This window comes from Carlito syrichta, unplaced genomic scaffold, assembly GCF_000164805.1.
Source record: "Carlito syrichta isolate Samal-C Ts95f unplaced genomic scaffold, Tarsius_syrichta-2.0.1 Scaffold132680, whole genome shotgun sequence".
Lineage (NCBI taxonomy): Eukaryota > Metazoa > Chordata > Mammalia > Primates > Tarsiidae > Carlito > Carlito syrichta.
Window position 1 is genome coordinate 114,210 of NW_007076776.1, and position 16,479 is coordinate 130,688.

Below are 16,479 nucleotides of genomic sequence, written 5' to 3' on the forward strand. Positions count from 1 at the left end.
ACCTAACCCTTAACTGTACCCCACAAAACCATAATAAAAAATATTGATAAAAAAAAAGAATTGATAAATTGGACCCTCAAATCAAAATTTTTGAAGTCTATTCAAAATAAGACACTATTTTAAAAATACAAAGATAAGCCACAGACCTAGAGGAAATAATTGAAAATCATGTATCCAATTAAGAAACCATAGCTAAAATATGTAAACAAATCATACAATTCATTAAGAGCAAGAAAATTTACATTTTATTTTATAAAAGATCTGAATAGGCACTTCACCAAATAAGATACATATAGAATATGAAGCATGAAAATATGTTCAATGTTTTTATCTTCTAGGGAAGTGCAACTAAAACCAATATAAGATAACACTACACGCTGACTAAAATGACTCACACTGAACATACTGATAATGCCAAGTTTTGGCACTGATGGAGAACAACCAGGACTAACTACATAATTTCCAGGAACCAATGCAAAATGGAAATGTAAGTTCCCTTGTTTATAAATCAGGGGGAAAGTCCAGTTAATGATATTAAAATAAAACATTCTTTCCTTTCTTTGGCAGCATCTCAGCTTGTCATGGTGTTATTTGTTTACTGTCTGATGTTATTTTAAATAAGGAAAAATTTAAATTTTAAATTATTAGCATGAATTCTGTCATTCATCTTTATACTGTACAATGTGAGTTTTAAATGCAAGTATCAAAGCATATTAACTTTTTTAAATGTTATTTTCAATTGATAAATAATAATTGCATATATTTGTGAGTTACAATGTGATGTTTTGACATATGTGTACATTGTGATATGTGCAAAATCAAACTAATTAACATATCCATCACTCACATACTTATCTTTCTTGAATGCTAAAATGATGAGAATGTTAAAATATACTCTAACAACTTTGAAATATACAATATTAAAACAACCATATTTTCTTTATCCATTCATCCACTGATAGACACTTAAGTTGCTTCCGTATTTTGGATATTACAAATAATGTTGCAATGAACATGGGAATGCAGACATTCCTTCAACCTACTGATTTCAATCCTTTTAAATATATACTCAGATGTGAGATTGTTAGATCATATGATATTCTATTTGTAGTATTTTGAAGAACCTCTATACTGTTTTCCATAATAATTGTATTACTTACGTCCTCAGCAACAGTGTACAAGTGTTTCATTTTTTTCCTCATGCTGGTCAACACATGTATTTTTGTCTTTTTGATAACTGCAATTCTAATAGGTGTGAGGTACTATCTTAATTTATATTTCTCTAATTATTAGTGAAGTTAAGTAATTTTTCATATGTCTGTTGATTATATGTATGATTTCCTTGGAAAAAATATCTACTCAGGTCCTTTGCCTATTTTTCAACTGGCTTCATCTTTCTTGCTGTTGACATGGGGTTTTTTTTAGTTCCATATATATATTTGGATATTAAGTCCATATCACATGTATGGTTTGTAAATATTTTCTCCCAGTCTTTGGTTGCCTCTTTACTCTGTCAATTGTTTCCTTTGATGTGCAGAAGCATTCTCGGGTAATGTAATACTATTTTTGCTTTTGTTGTCTATGCTTTGAGGGCCATATCTAAAATTAAAAAAAAAAATCATTGCCTAGACCAATGTCAAATAGCTTTTCCCTTATGTTTTCTTCTAGTCATTTTAGAGTTTCAGATCATGTTTGTGTTTTTAAACCATTTTGAGCTGATTTTGTATGCAGTGTGATAAGAGTCTAATTTTGATCTTCTAAATGTGAATAACCAGTTTTCTGAACAGACTGTCCTTTCCCCAATTATTGAACAGACTGTCCTTTCCCCCATTTATTGAACTTATTGTATTTTCCTCCATTGTGTATTCTTGACACCTTCACCAAAGATCAATTGACCTTAAATGCGTAGGTTTTTTTCTGGGCTCTTTATCCTGTTCCATTGATCAATGTATCTGTTTCCATGCCAACACCATGCTGTTGTGATTACTATATGTCTGTAATAGATCTTGAAAGTGGGTAGCATGAAGCCTCTCGTTTTGTTCTTTCTGATCAAGATTACTTTGGCTAATCGGTGTTTTTTGTGGTTCCACACAAATTACAGGATTTTTATTTTATTGCTGTGAAAAATGACATTGGAATTTAAATAGAAATTACATTGAATCTGTAGATCACTTTAAGTAGTAGAATATCATAAGATGAATTATTCTTTAATGTATTTCATCAATGTTTTATATTTTTCAGTACACAAATATTTCAGAATCACGAAAATGGCATAATTCTTATCGCTTGTCTCTAGAAGGTGCTTGCAAACTGGAAAAAAAAATAGTTACGCAGATTCTAGAAATAGTAAGGAGAAAGAGTTCCCCCAGGCATGGAAAGGCCTGAGAGAGTTACTAGGTCCTATTTTGATAATATGTGTTTCCTTTGTATTCAAAAAGAAGATGTGTTCTGCAGTTGCTTAATGTCGTGTTGTATAATTTCCATTTACTTATTATAGAGACGAGGCCTTGTCAAGTTGTCCAGGCTGGTTGAACCCCTGGACTCAGGCTATCCTCTTGCCTCCATCCCCACAAAGTGTTAGGGTTACAGGCGTGAGCCACCATGCCTGGCTATTTACTTAAGTTAGACGAATAAAAATACAAATGTCCCTCTGAAGAAGTGAAAGATCTCACAAATGAAAACTATAAAACATTGATGCAAGAAATTGAAAAGAATACAAAAGTGGAAAGATATCCCATGTTCATGGATTTAAAGAATCGATGTTGTTAAAAATGTTCATACTACCCAAAACAACCTACAGGTTCAATGCAATCCCTATCAAAATGCCAATAACATTCCACATAAAAATAGAAAAATAATCTTAAAATGTATGTGGAACCACAAAAGATGCAAAGCCATCCCGAACAACAAGAACAAAACTGAAGAAGTCACATGACCTTACTTCAAATCACACTGCAAAGCTATAGTAAACAAACCAGCATGGTACTATCATGAAACAGACATAGACACCATTGGGGCAGAATAGAGAACCCAGAAATAAATCCACACATTTACAGTCAGCTCATTTTCAATAAAACCACCCAAGAACATACACTAGGAAAAGGACAGTCTCTTCAATAAAAAGTGTTGAGAATACTGGATATCCAAAATGCAGAAGGATGAAACTAGACTACTATCTCTCACCAAATACAAAAGTAAAATTAGGCTAGGCTCGATGGCTCAGCCTGTAATCCCAGCACTTTGAAAGGCTGAGGTGAGTGGATTGCCTGAGCTCACGGGTTTGAGACCAGCCATGGAACTTGGCAAGACCTTGTCTCTACAATAAATAAAATAAATTAGCCGGGCATGGTAGTGCATGCCTGTAATTCTGGCTGCTTGGAAGGCTGAGGCAGAAGGATGGTTGGAGCCCAGCAGGTCGATGCTGGGGTGGCCATGAGCATGCCACTGCACTACAGGCTTGGCGACAGAGTGAGACTCCAACTCAAAAAAAAAGAAATTAAATTAAAATGGATTAAAGAATTAAATCTGAGACCTGAAGCTATTAAGCTACTAGAACATTGAGGAAACACATCAGGACATTGGTCTGAACAAAGATTTTTTAAGAAAAACCTCAAAAGCACAAGCAGCCAAAGCAGACGTAGATATATGGGATCACATCAAACTAAAAAGCTTCTGCACAGCAAAGGAAGAAATCAACCAAATGAAGATATAATACACAGAACAGAGAAAATATTTTCAAACTACTCATATGACAAGAGATTAATAACCAGAATATATGAGGAGTTCAAAGAACTCTATAACAAAAAAAATAATAATAATTGATTTTGAAATGGGAAAAGATCTGAATAGACATTTCTCAAAAGAAGACATCAAATGACAAATGACCAACAAGCATGTGAAAGCATGCTCATATCACTAATTATCAGAGAAATGCAAATAAGAACTACAAGAAGATACAATCTCACTCCAGTTAAAATGTTTTTTATTCAAAAGACAGATAACAACAATGCTGGTGTGGTTGTGGAGAAAGGGGAAACCTCATACACCGTTGGTAGGAATGTAAATTAGTACTGCCATTATGAAGAACAGCATGAAGTTTCTTCAAAAAACTAAAAACATAACCATCATTTCATCCAGGAATCTACCTAGGTATATATCCAAAAGAAAGGAAATCAGCATACACATTGAAGAAATACCTGCATTCTCATGTTTATTGCAATACTGTTCACAATAGCCAAGTTACAGACTAAACCTAAGTGTCTGTCAATGGATTAATCAATAAAGAAAATATTATCTATATTCACTATGGAATATTATGCAGTCATAAAAAAGAAAGAATTTTTTTTTCAACAACATGGATGGAACTGTAAGACATTATGTTAAGTAAAATAAGCCAGGCACAGAAAGACAAATATTGCATGTTGTCACTACATGTGGGAGCTTTAAAAAAAAAATTGAACTCATGCAGATAGAGAATAGAATGATAGTTACTAAGAGCTGGGAAAGGTCAGGGAGTGGTAAAGAGGGAATAGTTAATGGCTACAAAGATACATTTAGATAGGAGGAATACAGTCCAGTGTTTGGTAGCACAATAGGATGACAACAGTTAACAATAATTTATTGTATATTTCAAAATAACTAAGAGTAAAATCTTTCATTACACAAAGAAATGATAAATGCTTGTGGTAATTAATATTTCAATATATGATTTGATCATTATACATTATATACTTGAATACAAATATTACATATACATAATAGATATGTACAACTATTATATGTACAACTATTATGCATTTATAAATAAAACCAAAACAATTTACAAAAAGAAATGACAATATTTTTAATGAAAAAGAAAGAAGGAAAGAGGAAAAAAGAAATAAAGAAGTAAGAAATAGGTATTTAATTATAAAAATTCTTACACTGCTTTTGGTGTCATTATGCAAACATCTCCTGAACAATGACAGATGTCAGTGTTGTCATAAATTAATCCTAGATTAAGGCCAAGCAACTGGACAATAATGACAGAATATGACTCCAAGGACAAACCCTCTGTATACTAAATATAAAGAAAAGGAAAAGAAAAAGAGTTAGCAATTATAATCAGTTATAAAATTAATATTTATTGTAATAAAAATTGGTGTATACAACATCAGTAAGGGTACCTGATCTCAAACCAGGCAAAGTAGGAACCAAAGAGAGACCCAAACTTTATCCTATGGTGTCCCTTGTATACCTGAATTGTACCCCATATCTTTAAAATAAAATATTTTTTAAATGTTTTAAAAACATAACTTATATGTATAGTTGAAATAGGCTTCCCAACTTGCATTTCTGAATAATAAAGATTTACTCATCTTAAAAAGAAATTGGTGTAAAAAGTCACTTTTCAGATTTATTAGTGCGTTCAAGATACCTATGTGGATGCTGCTGTAATAGAGTTATATAAACTTTTTGATCTTAGACTTATTAAACTTGAATGAGTCTATATAATAGTTGTATTTCATTTCAAAATACTATTACTTAATGACAATATCAGCTATCTTAGCAAATCTAACAAACAACACAACTTATTGCTTTTTTGACTTATTTTTTTAAAAACGCCTTTGTTCTATTTTTTAAGACAATCAATTCTATATTCCTTCTGCAGTATGCAGTCTCTAAAATGGGCCCCAATTATAGTTGTCTCCTTGTATTCATGTGCTTGAGTAATCCCACTCCACTGAATGTAAACTGAACTTATTGGCTTGTTTTTAATTAATCAAATATATCAGAAGCAATGACTTGTTACTTTCAGTAAGTTATAAAAAGACTGGCTTCTTAAATTTCTGTCTTGTTCTTCTTCCTCACTCTGGGGGGAGCCAGCCGCCACGTGGTGAGGTAGACTTGTAGAGAAGCCCACATGAGTCGCTTGGAAATAGGTTTACTGAGGTCTGCCAACATTCAAATGACTAAGCCTTGAAAGCATATCTTTCCCCCAGTAAAACCTTGAGATAACAGCAATTCTTGCTAACATCTTGATTGCAGCCTTTGTTGGAAACCCAGAATCTGAGTCACCCACTAAACTGCTCCTAGATTCCTGACCTACAGAACTGCGCTGTTTTCATCTGCTAAGTTTTGGTATACTCTGTTACGTAACAATAGATAACTAACACATCCTCAGTAGGTACTGTTCTCCTCTATATCATTTTCAATGTTACGTTTTCCTTTAAGAGTCTTGCTCAGAAGACAATTAAAGAGTGCAGTTATATAAGTGAGGGAGAACTGCTATCTTTCTCTATTTCTAAATAATTTCAAATTATTTTGGAGTAAGGGAAAAACTGAAAACATTCAAACTAACTCAGCTTTTGTAATCTTTATTTATTCACATGCCATTACTTTGTATATTTAAGCACTTCAACCAAAGATCAATTAATTCCTCTACCAGGTAGCAAAATATATGGGCCACTGAACATCTCCATAATAGAAAAAAAATCATAGAAGAAAGTTAATTAATCTTGTCATATAAAAACACAGTTGGTTTCTGATGGACCAGGAGTAAGAGCGCAATGACACTGAGGGAGTGGCAAGAGCAATTCAAACAAGAAGATGGCCACAATCCATGGAGATGTTTCCAGATTTTTGATTCTTCATATTTCCCTGGGTTGCTTAATGCTCGACTATAGTCATTATCATGCAGAAAAACAGGATGTCCAACACACAATAAATGAATAAATGAATGAACAATAAATGAATGAATCAAACATTTCAGTTCATCTTCAAAAAAGAGAGTAATTTTATTTCCGGGAAGACTGGTTGAACCCAAGCAATCCCTCCTTCCCCTAACCCAGTTTCTGATGAAAAGCAATTCTGAGAACAGAAGTAATGCAAATATTGTAGAAAAGTCCAGATTTTTACCAAACTCTGGCATATCCCCATTCCCACTACTATCCAGAAGAAATGGTTGGAATCATGTTTTCATTGGTACAAAATAACAGCCAAGTTAACTGATATCCCAAGGAATCTCATAAGAAAAAAATGAGACATCAGATGAGTAAAAGTACCATAAAAAATAAATTCCAAACCCACCATTTTATATGCTTCTACATGATCATGAAATGAAGATTCTGCAAACTATGTTTTCCATGATTTGTGTTACCAAACTGTCTGCAAGTAGGAAGGAAGAAATGGCTTTCTTTTTCTCTTTTTATGCTATTCTATCAGCATAACCCAACCAGCAGCATTTTGCCCCTAAAGTGAAAGTTCATTGCAGTATTTACAGCTTACTCCAGGATCGATAGTTTCCCAACTCCAGCTTCTTCCACTACTGTCAGAAATAGTCCAATTATGACTCTTGAAGGTAGCAGCAGCTGGAGGCAGTGTTCCTTTTTCCACAGGTCTAAATGCCAAATTTGCAGTCTTCTCTTATGATCCCAATTTTGATAACCCTAACTCTTTTTTTAGTCCTAGGGTGGTAGATGAATCATCATTTCATCACTCTGTGTTTGTTTGTTTGTTTGCTTGTTTGTTTGTTTGTTTGTTTGTTTGTTTTGGGGGGATTTGTCTATCGTTTTCATCATTCTGTTAACTTTGACTTTTTTCAAAATGCTTATATAATGAATTCTCGTTGAAATACCTAGTGTAGCATCTGTTTTCCTGACTAGCCCTGACTTATATAACACTTGATAAGTGAAAGTACATAACATACATACAGAAATCAGAATGAATAAACCAGAATGACAAAGGGACACATGTTTAATAAATAATAAAATTTGCAGGAAAAAATTAAAAAGAAATTAGGAAGACAGTAACATCAGCAAGATGCCAACTTGAAACCCCTACCACTTATCTGCCCTACAAAGACAGCCAAACAATGCAAAAGCAACTACATTTTGATGCGGATAACTAAATGAGAGTGCCAAACACATCAGAGGAGCAACAGAAAACTTGTGGAGCACAGAAACCTCCAGACAGCCAGACACATATAAAAATAATCAACAGCTACATTAAAAGGTACTCAACATGACTAATCATCCAGGAAATGCAAATCAAAACCACTATGAGATACCACCTCACACCTATTAGGAAAACTATTATAAAAATGATTTTTTTTTAAAGTGTTGGTGAAAATGTGGGGTAAAGGCGACCCATGTACCCCATTCCTAGTAATGTTGAATGATAAAACTATCATGAAAACCAATATGAATGTTCCCACAGAAAATGCATAAATGAAATGAATTAAAAACAAAAATACCATATGATCCAGTAAACTTGCTATATACTCAGAGGAAATGCAATCACCACATCATAAAGATGCCTGCACCCTCACATTTATTGTAGCACTATTCACAATATCTATAATATGGAAACAATCTACGTGTCCCTCAATGAACTAATAAAGAAACTGTGATATATTATAAATATATACACAGAGAGACAAAAAAGTATACACATTTTAAGAAAGAAAAAAATTGTATTAAAATTGTAATGCTCAGTATATACTGATAACAAAAGATGAATGCAAGTAACATTTGACTTCTGCAATTACAAGAAGTGTTCAAATTACCATCAGTGTCCAGACACTTCTAATTATGGTGAACTACTGCTTGAGCAACGTTGCCTAAAGTGTCCACTTGTATCACTGTGCATATCATTTCAATTTCTTCCCAAAGTACAGTTTTCTATGGTACACCACATCCCTTAAGGTCATCCATAGGTAGAAGTCAGAGGGTGTCAAGTCAAATACCACTTCAAAATGGTCTTGTACTCCTTGAATGAAAACCGTGTTTCCACCATTCTCTTTGACTGTCCTGCCTGTCAGATGGTGATGCCAGCATTCATTTAATTAGTATCATCTTTTGAGCTAATGTCGTGCTGTACATTGCTACCATAATTCAATTCAGCTTCAAAAAGTAATACATAGATAACATATCTTAAGATGTATATACTTAAAAATAAAATAAAATGTGTATATTTTTGTCTCACACACACACACACACACACACACACATACACACAGGGGAGGAGAATTTGGAGGAGGATAAAAATGAATACATAGCACCAAATTGTTCACATTTGACAAAAACTATACATTCATTAATCCAAGAATCTCAAAAGACAAACAAGATAAAACCAGAGGAGAAGACACTTAGGAATAATATAACCATGCTGTTGAAAACCAAAGAGAAAATAAACCTTTAAAAGCAGCCAAAAAATAAAATAAGACATTGAAACAAGAGAAGGATGTTTCTCACCAGAAACAGTGCAGACAAAAAGACAGTAAAAGTGGCATCTTAAAATTAGTAAAAGAATAATTTGTCAAACTAAAAGTCTATATTATATTAAAGATAAATGAACAACCGAGTGTGATGGCGTGCAACTGCAGTTCCAGCTACTTGGAAGGCTGAGGCGGAAGGATCACCTGAGCCCAGCAGGCCAAGACTGCAGTGGCCATGATCTTGCTGTGAACTTAGTGAGACTCTAACTCAAAAAACAAAAAAAGGCAAATGGAATACATTGTAAAAGGAAAGGAAGTAAAATACATTGTCAGATAAACTAAAGCTGAAAATGAAAATGAAAAACATTGAATTATGTTAGCAGACTTGCACTATAAAAATAGTTAAGCAAGTTCTTCAGAATGAAAACAAACGTTTCCAGGTGGAAAGTGGGGTAGGTACAAAAGAGTGAATGTTGCATATTGTAAATTAGTAGGTAAAGAGGCATTTCATAATTTAAAGAAAAAAGAGTTAAATTATGTCATGGAGATTATAAAATTTGTGGTTGTTATTTAAACCCTCAACATTTTTGGCTTTGCAAATTGATGTTTCATTTATTGAATATACATCCACACATCCATCTATCCATTTATCCATCCATAAATGCATTTCTAAACATTTAGAAATTACTAATTTGAAATCATATCTTATCATTTTATGTATTTACTTTGATTTATTGATTGATTTTTGAGTCAGAGCCTTACTCCGTCACCCAGCCTGGAGTGCAATGGCACGCTCACAGCCACCCCAGCACTGACTTGCTGAGTTCAGGCAATCCTTCCATCTCAGCCTTCCAAATGGCCAGAACTACAGGTGTGTGTTACCACACCTGGCCAATTTTTTTTTTAATGTATTGTAGAGACGAGGTCTTACCATGTTGCGCAGGCTGATCTCAAACCACAGGCTCAGGCAATCCTCTTACCTTGGCCTCCCAAAGTGCTGGCATTACAGGCTTGAGTCACTGTACCTGGCATCTTATTCATTTTGAAACTTGATAGAAGTAATTATCTTCAGATTGAATCTTTTTATTGCAATCCTATACATTTACTATATTTATTTGTAATTATAATACGTATTAGCAAGCATGAGCATTTCCAGTCAGGAAAAAAATGAAAGTCATGAGGAAGAAAAAATATATTTACTATCCCTTAAGCGGAAGTAGAACCTGATAAAGATCTTCATCCTTGTCTTCACATTGAGTGGGCTGAGGAGGAAGATGGGGAGGAGGGGTTGGTCTTACTGTCTCAGGGGTGGCAGAAATGGAGGAAATTTTGCCTATAAGTAGACCTATGCAGTTAAAGACCATGTTGTTCAATGGTCAACCATTGAATTTTCTAATATAAGTGGGTGACTTTTATGGTATATGAGTTACATCTCAATAAAGTTATTCTGTTGCATTGGCAGAAATAATAATAAAAATATTTGTAGTCATAGGCATATGTAAATTGGACAAAAAGAAAGATGTAAAATGGAATTCTACTGTTCTAGATTACTTACATATAGTAATATAAGACTAACTAGACAAGGATATAATAAAGATATCTATTACTTTACAATTAAAAAGTTAAAGGTAGAAAAGAAAGATCAAAGGAAAAAAGAACAGAAGAGACAAATGGTAAACAAATAACAAGATGGTAGCCCTGTATCCAAACTTAATAATTGCATTAAATGTAAATGAGCTAAATATTCCAGTTAAAAGAAAATCTTTTCAGAATTGATTTGTAGAACAGGTATAATTATAGGGTTATTTTAAAAATGCATTCTAGATAAAGAACAATAAAAGATAGAATTAGATGGGTAGAAGTAAAAGCGTGGTAAAGATATAGCGTGTAATCACCATAAAGTTGATGTTGCTATACTGATATCAGACAAGATAAACTTCAAAACAAGGAGTAATAAGAAAGAAGAAACATTTCATAATGATGTTTTAAGAATATATAGCATTCCTAATATTAATACACTTAAAACTGAGAGCTTCAAAGTGAATAAATCTGAAATTCACAAAACTAATGAGGGAAATAGGTAAATTCATATTTATTAGAGGCTTTAATACTAATATCTCAGTCACTGATAGACCAAGTATACAAAAATCAGAAACACTGTCAACTAATTCAACGTAGTAAATATTTATAGAACACAAAACTTAACTACAGAATGTATGCACATTTTCCTCAAGTACATTTGAAAAAATATGCCAATATAGACCATTGCTGGTATATAAACCAAGTCTCAATAAATATCAAAGGGTTAAAATAGTCCAATGTATAAATCCTGGCAAGTAACTTAAATTATAAAATGAAATTAATTAATAAAATGCACAAACATTTAGATATTTAGCAACAGACATGTTAATCTCATAAGCCAAATGAGGAAACAAAAGGGAAACTGGAAAATGCTTTGGACCTAATCATAAAGGCATCAACATACCTAAGACACAGCTAAATTGACACTATAAGGAATTCATACCTTTAAATGCCAATATTTTTAAAGGTTCTCAAATAAATCAGTCATCTAAGTCTCTGCCTTTAGAATCCAAAGTGAGAAAGAACAATATAAATCCAAACAAATTAGAATAAAGAAATTAACGAAGAGAAGAAACCAATAAAGTAGAAAACAAACACCATAGGAAATCAAGTCATAATTTGGATCTTTGAAAAAATTTAAGCTATTGATAAACCCCTAGGAAAACCAGTCCAAAACAAGGATAAGAAGAGGAGAATATTTGTATAAATTCTAGCATAGGAAAAGGGAATATTGTAAGCAAGCATAGCATCCAATTTTATTTTGTAGATGAAATGGATATATTCTTTTAAAAAATACAATTTACCTGATGGATTCCTTAACTAAAAACTTTTCCACAAAAAACTTTTGACTAAAACGTTTGATTGGTGGATTCTAACAAACATTTAAGAAAAAAAAATAATGTTATGCAAACCATTCAGAAAATATAAGAAGAGGAACGTTTCCTAACTCTAATATGAGGCAAGCACAACTACAGTAAAAAAACAATCTGATAAGGAATTATAAGAAAATTGCAAACCAATATCACTTATAAATAAACAAATCCTTAAAGAAAAATTACCAAACAGAATTCAGCAAGCTATAAAAAGATAATACATCATCACCAAGTAAAGTTTATTTTAAGATGGAAGACTGAACCAATTTAAAAATCAATTTATGTAATCATTGTATTAAAAAAAAAGAAAGACATGATTGTTTCAGCAAAGAAGAAAATGTATTGGACAACATTAAAGTCTTAATGATATTAACTTGAAGATTAAGAATAGAAGGTACTTGCACTATCTGATAAAGAGGAAAAACAGCACACACACATACACACATACACACACACACACACACACACACACACATCATAGCTATGTTCTTACTTAATGGTACAATAACGAACATTCTTCTCCTAATTTCAGGAAAAAAGCAAGAATGTTCTTTCTCATTACTTTTATTAAACATTGCTCTGAATGTACAAGCAAGTTAAATATGGAGAAAAAAAGCAGTAAAACTGAATTTGCTCACAGACAGCATGATGATGTATAATAAAAATCTAAAGGAATAAAAAAACTAATTAGTGGATCTCATATGTAAATTCAGTGAGATTATAGGATATATACAAAAATCAGCTATATATTTATACTTTTATGTACCAGTAATGAAAAATTGGAAAGTGAAATTAAATGATCAGTACCAATTGCAAAAGCATCAGCACCTACAAAATGCCTAAGAAAAAAATTATTCAGAGATGTCCAAACCTCTACACTGAAAATTATAAAACAATGTCAAAGAATTTTGAAAACACCTAAAAATTTTGAGAAACAAATCGCGTTATTGAATTGGAAAATCCAATGTTGTTAAGAAATAAATTCTCCCCAAATTAAACCCCATCACAATTAAAATCCAGTAAGCTTCACCCTATCCTCAGTGGAACTAGACTAGTTAATTCAAGGTGTTTATGCAAAACGCAAAGGTATATAAAGACAATACACTGTTAACACAGAATGAAGTTAGAAGACTTAAACTACCTCATTTCAAAAAATTGAATTAACTACTATACACAAGGAAGTGACCCATAACATTAAAATAATGTATTTTGGGGAAATTGTGACAGGCATTTACCTTCACAAAATTTAATTTTCAAACTACTTATTGCTGGTATAAAATATAATTTATTTTTATATTTGTAATTAAATGTTATAGTGATATTTTATGGCATTGTTGCTCTAGTCTTAGGCTAGTTTTGTTCCTTTTCAAATTTTTATTACAAAATATTCTATCAAAATTAAAGTCTAAACAATGGTACCAGGAAAACACGTATACTAAACAATTATATTCAATAATTCTTATCATCTGCTTTATTTGCTTTACTCTCATACACATACTCTAAAATACAGATATTAGCCAAAAAAAAATTGTTTTCAAGGACAGTGGACAACAGTAATGAAGATCCAGACGATTGCTGATGATCTCTCCTCAAACCTTGACTGAGGGAGGACCAAAAGCAGAGAGTGAGAATAAAGTCCCTAGGAAGCGTCAGATTATTCTTTAGCTGTGGTAACAAACAGCCCCGGAACTGACTTTAGGCTTATCTCATCAATCAACGTGCCTTTTTTTTTTTTAAGTTGGAGTCTCACTCTGTCGCCCAGACTGGAGTGCAGCGGCCGCTCCCGGCCTCGACCTGCTGGGCTCCCGCGATCCTTCCGCCTCAGCCTTCCGAGTAGCCGGAATTACAGGCGCGCGCTCCCACGCCCGGCTGATTTTGATTTCTTGTAGAGATGAGGTCTCGCCAAGTTTGGCCAGGCGGGTCTCGAACCCGCAGGCTCAGGCAATCCACTCGCCTCAGCCTCCCAAAGGCGCGGGATTACAGGCTGAGCCACCGAGCCCGACTTCAATGTGCCTTTTATAAAAATGGCAACAAGTATACACCAGAGGTGGTTTCAAACCTGTCTAATCTGTCAATGGCAATCTGCTTCTTTGCACATGGCACTAAGTGTCAACACCACCTATCAAATGTCAGCATAAAAATAATAGTGCAAACCGGGCTCGGTGGCTCAGCCTGTAATCCCGCGCCTTTGGGAGGCCGAGGTGAGTGGATTGCATGAGTCCGCGGGTTCGAGACCCGCCTGGGCAGCGAGACCTCATCTCTACAATAAATCAAAAAATCAGCCGGGCGTGGTGGCGCATGCCTGTAATTCCGGCTACTCGGAAGGCTGAGGCGGAAGGATCGCCGGAGCCCAGCAGGTCGAGGCTGCGGTGGTCGGAGCGGCCACTGCACTCCAGTCTGGGTGATAGAGTGAGACTTCAACTCAAAAATAATAATAATAATAATAATAATAATAGTGCAGATATCTAGATATCTTTTTCTGAAGTACTCTGTTAGTTCACCTTTCTGATTTTATATAACTTGATTGTACATGATATATATCTATAGTAAAAAGTCATTCTCCATTTCCTCAGAAAACAATGGATTGTAAATATTCAATGGCTGTTCTCTCCTACAGCAATCTGCTCCTCTCAAATGAGTAAAAAAGAATTTATTGCAATAATAAAATAATTACCTTAAAACAGAAAAAAACAGATAAGAAATATCATATAATAAAAAACCAGGCCAGGCACACTGTCTCACACCCGTAATCTCAGCACTTTGGGAGGCCAAGGCAGGAGGATTGTTTGCACTCAGGAGTTTGAGACCAACCTAGATAACATAGCAAAGCCTCATCTCTGCAAAATATATATTTTTTTAATTAGCCAGGCATGGTGGCACAAGCTTGTGGTCCCAGCTACCTGAGAGGCTGAGGCAGAAGGCTCACTTGACCCCAAGAGGCGGAGGCTGTGGTGAGCCGTGGTGGTGTCACTGCACTCCAGCCTGGATGACACCGCAAGACCCTGACTCAAAAAAAAAGGTCAATTAAAATTAATTAATCAATTTAATTAAAATTTTAAAAAACATAAGATATACACCCATTATTAAATTAGAAAGAAAAACTGATAATCAGATGTTCAATAATAAACACCAAAATTGCATTGACTATATAATAATCATGGTTCACTGCAACCTCCAACTCCTTGGTTCTGGCAATTCTTCTGCCTCACCTCCCATGGAGCTGGGTCTATAGGCATGTACCTCCATGCCCAGCTAAGCTACATGATAGCATACTATTGTTCAAATTAAAATTTGACATACAGAAGTCAAATATGTTTTTTAAAAGCAATATGATAACATGATCAGTTCATGATCAGTTCATCTTAAATGTCCTATTTTTTTTTTTTTTTTGAGTTGGAGTCTCACTCTGTCACCCAGACTGGAGTGCAGTGGCCGGCCACTGCAGCCTCGACCTGCTGGGCTCCGGCAATTCTTCCACCTCAGCCTTCCAAGTAGCCATAACTACAGGCGCACGCTATCACGCCTGGCTAATTTTTTTGATGTATTGTAGAGATGAGGTCTCTCCAAGTTGCCCAGGCAGGTCTCAAACTCACGGGCTCAGGCAATCCACTCACCTCAGACTCCCAAAGCACGGGATTACGGGCTGAGCCACCGAGCCCGGCCCTATTTATTTTTAAGGCAATGATGTGCAGTTTAATTTTTGTACCCCAAATTAGTGGTACACAAACTATAAAAGGATGAGTAAACTATGTAATATGTTTATGCATGCTTTAAAATATTTATGAAATCTAGAAACATGAAAATAGCAAGAACAAACAGGATAATAACATACCAGAGCAACTCCAGCAACATAATTCTCATCACAAGCTTGTCCAGGAAATGTGGCTCCTATAAAGGTAGGATGTTTCCTGAAGCTAAAAAATAGTATTATTAATGATAATAATTTTCATAGCAGCAAATATTATTGAAAAATTACTATGCCCTAAGCCCCATGTTACCCTGAATTTAAATACATTTTAAAATACATTTTTCTCAAATTTTCAAAGTAAAGAATATTTCAATATGCAAGGTCTGACAATTACATTCGCAAACTCATCTGAGAAAAAGTGCTACATTCCTCACTGCTGAATATCATTATGGTCACCTTCGAAGTACTACTACCCTTGCGAAATTGTGCACTGATGCCGGCACCGGGTTCACCCATCAAATCAATTGTGGAACTCTTTCTCTGGAATGGCCATGAGAGCTATTGTATTATCCTTGATATCCTGAATGTCATCAAAATATCTTCCTTTTGATATTTCCTTTATCTTCATGTAAAGAAAAATT

The 16,479-nt window shown here is 34.1% G+C and overlaps 1 protein-coding gene across 1 annotated transcript in view; it reads right to left on the reverse strand.

Moving 5' to 3' along the window:
* The window catches only part of LOC110594752 (disintegrin and metalloproteinase domain-containing protein 5-like), a gene marked incomplete at its 3' end in the record, with an annotated part of 151,479 nt that overhangs the window by 111,234 nt on the left and 23,766 nt on the right, over nucleotides 1-16,479 (reverse strand). The window contains exons 9-10 of the mRNA XM_021708189.1: nucleotides 15,983-16,064; nucleotides 4,923-5,059 (exon numbers count right to left, since the gene is read on the reverse strand). Coding sequence (XP_021563864.1) covers nucleotides 4,923-5,059; nucleotides 15,983-16,064 — 219 coding nt within the window. The remainder of the gene's footprint in view (nucleotides 1-4,922; nucleotides 5,060-15,982; nucleotides 16,065-16,479) is intronic.